This window comes from Psammomys obesus, unplaced genomic scaffold, assembly GCF_907164565.1.
Source record: "Psammomys obesus unplaced genomic scaffold, mPsaObe1.curated_primary_1811, whole genome shotgun sequence".
Classification (NCBI taxonomy): domain Eukaryota; kingdom Metazoa; phylum Chordata; class Mammalia; order Rodentia; family Muridae; genus Psammomys; species Psammomys obesus.
Genome location: NW_026585504.1, coordinates 55,806,867 through 55,818,790, shown reverse-complemented (window position 1 = coordinate 55,818,790; position 11,924 = coordinate 55,806,867). Strand labels below are relative to the sequence as shown.

Sequence of the window (11,924 nt, the reverse complement as noted above, 5' to 3'; positions counted from 1 at the left end):
GTGGCTGCATTGTCCTCTACTGTGGCCTGGTAAGGCTGCTCCCCCCCCCAGGGGGAAGTGATCAAAGAGCAGGCCAATCAGATTATGTCAGAGGCAGTCCCTCTTCCCATTACTATGTAACCCACTTGGACACTGAACTGCCATGGGCTACACCTGTGCAGGGGTTCCAGGTCATCTCCACAAATAGTCCTTGGTTGGAGTATGAGTCTCTGGGAAGTTCCCTGTGTTCAAATTATCTTGTTCTGTTGCTCTCCTTGAGGAGTTCCCGTTCCCTCCAGCTCTTACTATTTCCCACTTCTTACATAAAATTCCATTCACTCTGCCCATCAGTTGGCCATCAGGCTCAGCATCTGCTTTGACAGTCTATACTGCAGAAGCTTTCAGAGGCCCTCTGTGGCAGGTTTCAAGGTTGTTTCCTGTTTTCTTCTGGCTTTCAGAGGCCCTCTGTAGCGGGTTCCGAGGTTGTTTCCTATTTTCGTTTTCTTCTGATGTCCATCCTCTTTGCCTTTCAGGATGGGGATTGAACATTTTAGTTAGGGTCCTCTCTTTTGCTTAGTTTGTTTAGATGTACAGCTTTTAGTGGGTTTATTCTATATTGTATGTTTATATGAGTGAGTATATACCGTGAGTGTCTTTTTGCTTCTGGGTCAATTCACTCAGGATGATCCTTTCCAGGTCCCACCATTTACCTGCAAATTTCATGATTTCCTTATTTTTCATTGCTGAGTAATACTCCATTGTATAGATGTACCACAGTTTCTGCATCCATTCTTCAGTTGAGGGGCATCTGGGTTGTTTCCAGCTTCTGGCTATTACAAATAAAGCTGCTACAAACATGGTTGAACAAATGTCCTTGTTGTGTACTTGCGCCTCTTTTGGGTATATGCCTAGGAGTGGTATGGCCCATTAACTATTTCTATTTGGTATTATCTATTACTTTATTTATCTGGGCACATGTCTGTCTCCTAGAAAGTTTGCTCAATGAGCTATGAATTCTGTCTTTTACCTACTCTGTGAAAAATTCCTAAGCTTACCACAGTAATACATCTTTTTTCCCTGCCTGTCTTCACTGTCTCATGTAGAGCTGTAAGTTGCAGCTCTTTGGTGTTGTTTTTCCTTTAATATTATTAGTTTATGTTATTTATATGTAATTGGTTCATTAGACAATTTTCATACACATGTATAATATATTTTAGTCATATTCATCACATCATTCTCTTCTTCTCTCTCCTACCTCTTCCCACTCCTATTGATTCCCCATTTTCCAAACTAGTCGCCTTTCGACTTTTGCTGTCTTCGCTTTTAAAAATTCAATGAGGAGTCTACCACAAAAGGCATCTGAAAGACTCTACCTAGCAGTGTTTCAAAGCAGACACTAAGACTCATAACCAAACCCTCGGCAGAGTGCAGGGAATCATATGAAAGAAGGGAAGTTAGTATGATATGGTAAGGATAGGAGCTCTACAAGGACCAAATATATTTGGGCACAGGGTCTTTTCTGAGACTGACACTCAACCAAGGACCATCTATGGATATAACCTAGAACTTCTGCTCAGATGTGGCCCGTGGTAGCTCAGTAACCAAGTAGTTTTGCAAAGTAAGGGGAACACGGACTATTTCTAACAGGATCTCAAGGGCAGGCTGTTTGACACACACCCCCCCCCCCGCCAGGGGAGGAGCAGTCTGTTATGCCACAGAGGAGGACTTTGCAGCCAGCCCTGAAGATACCTGATAAAACAGGGACAGATGAAAGGGGAGGAGGTCCTCCCCTATCAGTGGACTTGGAAAGGGGCAGGGAGGAGACCAGGGAGGGAGTGTGGGGTTGGGGAGGGAATGAGGGAGCGGGATACAGCTGGGACACAGAGTTAACAAAATGTAACTAAAAAGAAAAATAAAAAAAAAATCCAATGAGATTCCTTAGTTTTGCTTATAGGAGCAAAAGGTGACTCAAATAGTGTTTTATTGGAAACCTAGGAAAAACTGTTAACGTCCAGAAAGACAGTTTGGTGAGTCAAGATGCTTGCCACCAAGCCTGACCACATGAGTTCAGTTCCTGTGATCCAAGTACTGGAAGGAGAAATTCAACTCAAGCAAATTGTCCTTTGACCTCCACACGTGCACCCCCCACACATGGTCAACTAAATATATTAAAATTTCTACAAATGGTATTCAGTTAATCTGAGTCCTGACTGCAGTAGGAAGCTCTCTCTGCCTTGCAATGGCTATGGCTTTGTCCACTTCAGTAATCTGACACAAAAGTAGAAGCAAAAGTATCTAGAGAATGAGGCAATGTGGGGCGTTGTCACCTTGATTCATTCAGGAACACCCCACTGGGATTGCAGAAATTAAGGTTAGACTGAGACTATCTGTGAGGGACTCCCTTGATTTTAGTGGTGGATGGGGGAGGACCCATTGTAATTTTAGGCAAGAGCATTTTTGGTATCTGATCCTGGATTGTATACAATAGAGAAAGTGAGCTGAGCATCAGGATGCATTCAACCTTCTGTTTCCTAATTGTGGATGTGATGTAACCAGCTGTTTCAAGCTCCTGTTGCCTTGATTTTCCTGCCACTTTGGGTTGTGTCATTGAACCGTAAGATCAAATGAACCCTTTATTCTTTGAATTAATTTTGTCAGGGTATTTTTACCACTACAACAGGAAAATAAACTAATAAAGTAACCCTGCATAGTTAAATAAATCCTTTCCCAGAGCCAGAGAAGCTCAGCGGTAGAGAGCTTACATAGGATATGCTAAGTCCTGGTTTTGATTCCTGGAATCACTGTTTTAAACAAAAATTTGCAAAAGCTTTTACTAACAACAGCACACAATCTTTAGAAATGTCAGAGAACTAAAATGATCTATGCCACCTCTGTCTGAGAATACAATTGCTGGTATCATCTTGAGGGGTTTTAACAGTTTTTTTTTTTTTTTCTCAGCTTTTTCCTCTGCAGTCACTAATCACCTTACTAATTAATTTGCAACATGACTTTATTTGGCATAGATGTCCTATATGTTAGGTTTGTTCCCTTTCTTTTTGAGCCTAAACTATCAGAAATGGTTTAGGAAAAGAGACTAAGCTATAAGGCAGAGAAGAGAGATGACCCTCATAAGATAGCCCTTCCTGTTTCTCTTTCAGGCAGTGACTTGAATGATGGCCTGTGGCATTCTGTCAGTATCAATGCCAGGAGAAACCGCATTACTCTCACACTGGATAACGATGCTGCTTCCTTGGCTCCGGACACCTTCGGGTTGCAGATTTATTCTGGAAATAGTTACTACTTTGGAGGTAAGTTCAGTAGGCTTTCTCATCAAGTAAAGGGACAAGGAAATTATTCCATCACGTTCTTTGTCATTTAGACAACCTTCCCCAAAGCCATGCATGCACACATGTGGGCACACTAAAGCACAAACAGCGAAAAACCAAAACCTCACACAACTGTGCTATCTGGATCAGTGTTGGGGCTACTAGAGCTTGGTTACAAAACTCATGAAAAGAGATTCTTGTAGCTATGCCAAACTCCATGGCTACACTGAAAAGAGAAACTAAGCTGAAAACTTAGAGAAAAGGAGCTGAGAGTCAGCAAGTACCTACAAGAGAGAAAACTTGAGTGGGAAGCACCACCTGCCTGCTGGGCCATCTCAGTCACTCCACTGCCACTTTGTTTGTGAGCTTCATCTCTCCCTTCCCATGTCTTAGAGATCATCAGCACCCATGCAGCATGACAGAACAAAATGGAGAGGAGCTAGGGTCTCCACAGGGGAGCCATTGCTTTTTTTGATTCTCTGTTCTCTCTAATGTTTGATGAATCCATGCAATATTTCCAGTAACACAAACAAAACTAAACTGGGGTGGACAAAGCTTATGTAGTATTTTACCATTTTTTATAAATGCACCCATGTTGAATATTATAAAGGTATCTTTTTATTGAAAGAGATGGTGCCTACTTCTCTAGCCAATGTTCTGTCTTACAGAAACATCTAATGAAGACTTAGTTCCCAAGGCTCTCTGATCTTGTGCTCCTAACATACAGTCCCAGGACTCCCTTTCTAGAACACAGAGAACAAACATACTTTCAGAATTACACCTACATATAAGTCAGAGAAGAATTCAGGCTCTATGAAACTTAGTGGCAGAAAGCTTATTCAGCATGTAAAAGGCACAGGTATCCATACGCATGCATACCCAACCCCATGCACACTCAACTCTCCCACCTTCTTTTCCCTACACAGTGTAGAGAGTGGCACATCTGGGAAATATCTTATAGATATGATCATAAGCCAGCATTGCCCTAAAGTTGACAGTTCCTTCCCATGTGGTAACTGAAGACAAGCATTGCATAATACCGTTCACTGAAGAGAAAGCATGAGGATTCCATGGGAAAAGACATTCACTGCTCAAACTTGAGGATTTGAGTTCCATCTTTGGAAGCTGTAGTGGGAGCAGAGACTGGGCTCAACAATTCTGCCTTCTGATTCCATACATGGCTGCACATGCATGCTTGCATTCTGTCTTTCTCACGTAAAATAATAAATAATACTAACAATGAAATATAGACTGTCATTACCTGTAGGCTGACACATACTAATCATATACTCTTCCCTGAGCCATACCTGAACCCTTGTAGTCTCTCAGCTCCAAAATCAGCAAATCAACACTTTCTTCCCAAGGAATTGTGACACAGGCTAGAAACAGGAAAAAAAGAAATGATTGAACAGGAGTAGAATACATATTTAGGGTTTCCTTGGAAGGGAGCTGTGCGGAACAAGATCAATGAAATTGAATTTTAGCAGAAAAAAGATCCACAGTCCTTCACCCACAATCACCATTACATACCCAGCAATACCATATGATAATATGTCCATATGATAGATAATAAGGTTGCTTTTGTTGAAATAAAATAATCTGTAATTTGGAGAAACAGTTCAGTCATAAAGCACTTGCTATGTCAGCATCAAGATCTGGGTTTGGACACCTAGAGTGCTCTGAAAGCCAGATTCTGTAGCACATGACTGTTACCTTTGTGCCACTTATGCCAGCTCCCCTGGTTTAGAGGGAAAGAAACGACACATCTCCATACAAGATAGAAAGCACCAACTGCTCGAGTTCTCTTCTAATCTACATGCATAGGCTGTGGCACATGCTCTCTCCCAGTCATGTACATTGTCAGCCAAAGATTAACAAAATCATAATAATCTGTGGGAGGCTGTACAGACACAGAGTGTATGGAACAGATTCAAATCTGTGTTCACTGCAAAACACAGTGGGGAAAAAAATCGAATGGGAACAAATGCTGAGCAATGGTCTCAACTCCTAGCTGTGCATTCTACATCACACAGGGTGTTTCAGCAATGTAGAAAGAATCATGGTCATGAATTTATTTCCAGGCAAAACAGCTTTGAGTAATCATGTTATAATAATCATCTGAAATAGCACAGAGGTAAAATGGCTCTCCTCCCCTAGCTAGAGTATTGCTAAATTCTTGGTGGGTTTCCCAGTGTGCTAGACATAGAACATGAAGATTTATCTATGATTTGAGCAGTGTTTAAACAAATCTTCCACACACAAACCGTAAACTTAAGGATGGTGAAAAATGAGCTTCGGCAATAATAGTCAACTTACATAAATTCTCTCTACAGCTTCAATTAGAAGTTGCAGTATCTCTTCATTTTATCGTGTGCTGTGAGCTGTTAACCAACTGCAGGGCTTCAGCCCCAGAGTGACTGTCTGCTAGAGATGGGTGAAATAATCCCCCCTTATTTATAGCTCATTGCCACATTTTCAAGCTCACATTCCCATGTGCTTTAACCTATTAAAACCATGGAAACGGAGTTTGTAAGAGCACACATACCCACATACCTGCTTGGTCTTCACCTGTCTCAATGAGGAGTAGGTTGGCTTGGCTGTAGGTGATGCTAAATGGGAGCAATGCATTTTCATTTTTAAAAGAACACTCTTTAGGACTTGTGGTGTTAACCTTTCTATGTGCTATTACACGCTATAATTATGTGCCCTTAAGCCCACAGTTCTCTTAATGTCTGGATTTGCTTTGTGCAGCATGTCAAAAATCCTTCTTGGTTCCTGAGTGTACCTTTCTCAGGAGCTAATCATGTTAATACTCCACAATTAACCAGACAAATATGCTGCTGCCATCCTTACCAAAGCATAATTTCCTTAGAAAGTGTAATTCAGAAATTTATTGCGAATTTAGATTTGTGTTTTGAGACAGAACCAACATTCCCAAGCATTTACCATAGGGGAAAAGTGTGTGAAAGATGTCATTTAAAGAAAAGAAAAATATGTTCCCAGCATGAAAAAAGTGTGGGTGTGTCAGTACGTGTGTGTGTGTGTGTGTGTATCTTGCTTAGCTGACTCAGTTGGTAAAGTGCTTGTTATGTAGACATGAGAACTGAGTATGGATTCTCAGTTTCCATATAAAATACTGGGCATAATATGGAAACCTTTAAATTTCAGGCCCAGATAAGCAGGTTCCTGAGGTTCACTGAAAACCCAGCCTATCCAAGTCAGAAAGCTCTGGGGTAGGTGAAGAGTCAACATCACAAAAACTAAATAGTGAAGGCATAGCTCGGGAGCACATGACCAGTCAGTCTAGGTAAACTGGTGAGCCAATGGTTTGCAAAGAGAACTTATCTGAAAGAGTAAAATGGCAAATGGTAGATAAAGATATCCTGATGTCAACCTCTGTCTTCTACACACAACCATGTACACACAAACACACACACACACACACACACACACACACACACACACACACTAGGGGTTAAGGTAAATGTTATACTACTTATATTCCCTTTGGCAGTTTTTCCTTTATACTGTGACTGAAAAACTTCATTTTGCATCATATCTGCCCTTCCTCCTGAGTGAAGATTTTCAACAAAAGTGTGCCCTGCTATGAATAAAAAAAAAGTACCCAAATAATTAGACCTCAAAGACTTCCATCAATAGGTTGCCAATGCAATGACAGGTCATTTTAGTGTTCTTCATCTTTTTTCTCTGTCCCACAGGGTGCCCTGACAATCTCACCGATTCCCAATGCTTAAATCCCATTAAGGCTTTCCAAGGCTGCATGAGGCTCATCTTTATTGATAACCAGCCCAAGGACCTCATTTCAGTTCAGCAAGGTTCCCTGGGGAATTTTAGTGATTTACACATTGATCTGTGTAGCATCAAAGACAGGTAATTATTGTCTTGTCTCCTCTGTTCCCCCACCCTTCCCATTCTCACTGTTGTAAATATGAGTTTCTTTAAGCAAAATTCTAATCTGCTGACATTAGCCACATAAGACATAATTGAGTTGCCTAATGGGAAATATTTCTGAAAGAATTTCAGGCCCAGAGGAAAAGGTTTAAATTAGTTGTGTCTCTCTCCATGTTGACTTGCACAAATGGGATATGCAAATTAAATCAAAATACAAATTTGTGAAAGGATTAAAATTTTATGCATAAACAACACTTGATTACTTTGAAGTTAAGAGTATAACATAAAAGAGGGAGAAATTACTTTCCCATTAACCATTGTATTCTTTGTCTGTTGTGGGTATCCTTCCAATATTGTCACAGGGCTTCAGGAAATCTACAGCTAAGGGTTTGGCTGTGCTCAGCTTGGATGTCCTCAACTGGGAATGACTGAGCCTAGTTCCAAAGAGACCAGACAGTAGACTAGTTAAAATTAGTACTTTCATTTTACAATCCAGAGATATAGCATGATACTCAGTTTCTAGTTGAATCTCCCTTGGTATTTTGGCTCCTTTTATGGTGGCAGTTTCTAGAATTAAAGGCAGAAAACAAATGAGAATGGTTGCTGAATTTCAGCAATGCTTTGCCATGTCTGCAGCACCTAACTACCTTGTTCTTCTAATTCTGCTTACTGCTCTTAAAATATCAAACAGCCAAAGGGTAGATAGGATTTGCTAAGTGCCTGTGTGTTGGTGTTAAAGGCCCTTGGCTACATTAAACCATCTATAAACTGAAATATTCTCTGATTTGTGAAATATGTGATATCAGTAAGGACACATGATACCAGTAGCTTGGTATAGCTGTGAAAATGAGGAATGAGATGGAGGAAGTTTGGGTAGGTGATTAAATTACAACTTTAAGGATGAAGCAAAATCAGGCTTGTCCAAGGTAAGAATAGACAGAAGCTGGTAGAAGATGGTGCCATAGAATGGCATGGGAACAGAACACATCTTCTAAGTGTAACCGATTCAAAATTCTTTTGACTTTGCATTTATAATCTCTAGTACTTGGATGCATAATAATAGTTTACAATAATTAAGAGCATATGCTAGTTTTTTTGTTTTGTTTTGTTTTGTTTTGTTTTGGCATTACGTATTTACCGAGAAGGTGGTGATGACCTGTGTTTAAATCCATGATGTCTTAGGTTCAGCTAACATGCTATAGTTAAACTGAATTGATATAATTCAGCTCATGGGTTATGCAGAGAAGGCACATGGCTTCCACCTAGCTCGGGCTGTGGACCTGGAATCATCGCAAAGAGAGCTTTTGTATAAGGAGATTTTGGTTTCATGCTCACTGTGAGGATTGAGAAGGAAGTTCATTAGATTTGTCTAGAAACATAAGTTGAGAAAAAATGTATGGCAGAGTTAGAGGAGTTCAAAGGGTGACTGTCCCAGTCCAGGGGGAAATGATGAAAAGCATTGTGACTTCACTGGGGAACATGGGAAATCAGCCAGGCAGAACATGGTCTCTGCCAATGTTGGAAATGACTACTAAAATTAAATGGAACATTATCACATATTTGTGATAATATCATTGCACACAGGATCAATAACATACCACACAGACTTTTTGATCCTTGTGTCATTTTTTTTTCCATTTGACCATCTGGGAAAGTGGGTAATAAAATTTGTACTTCATTAAAATGTGCTAATTTAGTGGTCTCCAAATCAAAGCCATTACAGGAGCCGGATACCTCCCAAGTCTATATTCCTGTCATGATAAAAGCTTCCAAATTCATCAGCTGGTACATCATTTTATGTATTACAGATCAATACAGAGACATTTGTCAGTTGGGATCTCTTTATTACCTTAATATGCAATCAAGGAAGCTCTCATTATTTTTGAATACATAAAAGTCATTATCATCTACCTTGTACCATTATTTTTTGTGTAATTGTAGTCTTGAGTTATTATTTTACATACACTTGTGTTGTGTATATGAATGTGTAATAAGAAATGTGTTTTTTTCCTTTAGTGGGTAACTGGTATGTTTCTGATGAATTCAATCACTTTCTCTAACAAAATGGAATCCTGTGTCCAAATCATTGTTTGCTTTCTTACAGATCTAATTTACATTTGTTTGAAATCTGGGAGAGGGGGATTAGGAGATACAAAAAGCAAGTGTTTCCTGACTTTTGTGTTTGCTTTTAATTTTTGTAATAAGGATAAAAGTCATGATGACCTACTAAAATCTGTACACCTAAAGAAACTAATCAAAAGGAAGGACTTTTGCTAAAATGCTCAATTCCTATCCAGAAAGGCAAAGAGGCTGGACATCAGAAAAAGGAGAAAACAGGGACCAAGTCAGGAGCCTGACACAGAGGACCTCTGAAAAACTCTGCCCTGCAGACTATCAATGTAGATACTGAGACTTATGGGCAACCTTTGGGCAGAGTGCAGAGAATCTTAGGAAAGAAGTGGGAAACAGTAAGATCTGGAGAGGACAGGAACTTCACAAGGAGAGAAACAGAACCAAAAAATCTGAGCACAGGAGTTTTTCCTGAGACTGCTATTCCAACCAAGGACTATGCATGGAGATAACCTAAGACCCCTGCACAGATGTAGTCCATGGCAGTTCAGTATCCAAGTGGGTTCCATTGTAATAGGAACAGGGACTGTCTCTGACATAAACTGATTGGCCTGCTCTTTAATTACCTCCCCCTGAGGGGGAAACAGCATTACCAGGCCACAGAAGAGGACAAGGCAGCCACTCCTGATGAGACCTAATTGACTAGGATCAGAAGGAAGGAAAAAAAAGTCCTCCCCTATCAGTGGACTTAGGAAGGGGCATGCATGCAGAGGGTGGATGAAGGGAGGGATTGGGAAGGGAGGAGGTAGGGAACCCCGGGGGAGGATACAAAGTGAGTAAAGTGTAATTAATAAAGAAAAATAAAATAAAATAAATAAAAAAAGTCATAATGAAAGTGCAAATGCATGTAAACTAGTAGCAGCTGTAGATGCGAGGAAGGACAAATACGTGGTTCAGATGCATAAAATGAAGATGCAATTTGTTTGGTAAAGATAATCAAGAGAGCGGACATGGGGTAAGATTATCAATTCTCATCTAAAAAGACAGATGGGATGCGCATTGAACATATGACAGGAGTCTACTGAGTGCATTTGAAAGACTCTAACTAGCAGTGTTTTCAAAGCAAAGACTCATGACCAAACCTTTGGCAGAGTAGAGGGAATCATAAGAAAGAAGAGGAGTTAGTCTGATGAGGAAAGGATAGGAGCTCCACAAGGACCAAATATATCTGGGCACAGGGTCTTTTCTGAGACTGACATGCAACCAAGGACCATGTATGAATGTAACCTAGAACCTCTACTCAGATGTAGCCTGTGGTAGCTCAGTAACCAATTGGTTTCCCATAGTGAGGGGAACAAGGACCATTTCTAACAGGAACTCAATGACTGGCTCTTTGGCCTCCCCACCCCCCAAGGGAGGAGCAGTCCTGTAAGGCCACAGAGGAGAGCTTTGCAGCCAGTCCTGAAGATATCTGATAAAACAGGATCAGATGAATGGGGAGGAGGTCCCCCTCTCAGTGGACTTGGCAAGGGGCACGGTGGAGATGAGGGAGGGAGGGAGGGACTGGGAGGGAATGAGGGATCGGGACACGGCTGGGATACAGAGTTAATAAAATGTAACTGATAAGAAAAAAAATAAAATAAAAAAAAAAGATGCAATTTGTTAGAGGTCAGCAAGGAGAGAAAAGCTTCAGTGCTTGGATAACTAGACACAGGGAGTTCTTTAGGGGCTCCCTAGAGATCTGAAACAGTGATTCCAGTTCACGGGAAACTTCTCCACTGTTTTACTTTACTTGTGTTAATTGGTGTGAACCTGTTAGCCAGCTGGTATGAACTTGCCTGCTAGGAAGACAGGGGCTGTGGTTTCTACTTGTGCTCCTGGCTGACAAGACCATAGAGGCCTGAGTGTCTCTTCTTGACAGTAGATACTACGTCCTCTACTCTGGCCTTCTGTGTGCTTTTTCTCCTTTACAGTGAAACAGCTTCACCTATGCATCATTGTGTTTCTTTCCTAGTTCCCAACTGTGCCTCTTACATATGTAAACATCATAGTGCTAGTTATTTGAGAGGAATATCACGTATGGAACAGACATGGCAGTCTTCAAGAAAAGGGCACAAAGTTCTAAAAGTGGCTCCGTAGTGTGCTCTTACAGGACTTTGAAATCATGTCTGAAGACTGGTAGGCTCTGCTTCTTTGGAGCCCTTTAAAAGTCAGCCCTTAAAACATCATTTTGCAGAGGTGTTTCATTGGCTAAGAGTACTTGCTTCACAAGCATGAGTATCTGAGTTCACATCCAGCACACTTGTAGCCACCTAAGGGTGGCAACACATGATTACCTGTAACCCTAGTGCTTGGGAGCTAGAGAAGGATGGTTTCTAGAGCTTTCTGGCTGCCAGCCTAGTTAGAACAACAACAACCACAACACAATATAATTACAGTAAGCTTCAAGTTCAATAAAAAGAACACTCCTCAAAAGAATAAGGTGGAGAAATTCTGACTATCCTCCTGCGTCATCACTTATACACAGACATGTATAAATGTGCATACATGCACATAACACACTCTAAACCTACCAAATAATGTTGATAAAACTTTGCTAAGACTGACAGACAGTGATTTCTATGCAGCTTGTCAAAT

The 11,924-nt window shown here is 40.8% G+C and overlaps 1 protein-coding gene across 2 annotated transcripts in view; it reads left to right on the top strand.

Annotated features, from left to right (window-relative positions):
* Nucleotides 1-11,924, top strand: part of LOC129672188 (contactin-associated protein like 5-1-like) — a 715,327-nt gene that overhangs the window by 442,328 nt on the left and 261,075 nt on the right. For both annotated transcript variants that reach the window (XM_055601503.1, XM_055601502.1), the window contains exons 9-10: nt 3,138-3,287; nt 7,025-7,196. In XM_055601503.1, coding sequence (XP_055457478.1) covers nt 3,138-3,287; nt 7,025-7,196 — 322 coding nt within the window. The remainder of the gene's footprint in view (nt 1-3,137; nt 3,288-7,024; nt 7,197-11,924) is intronic.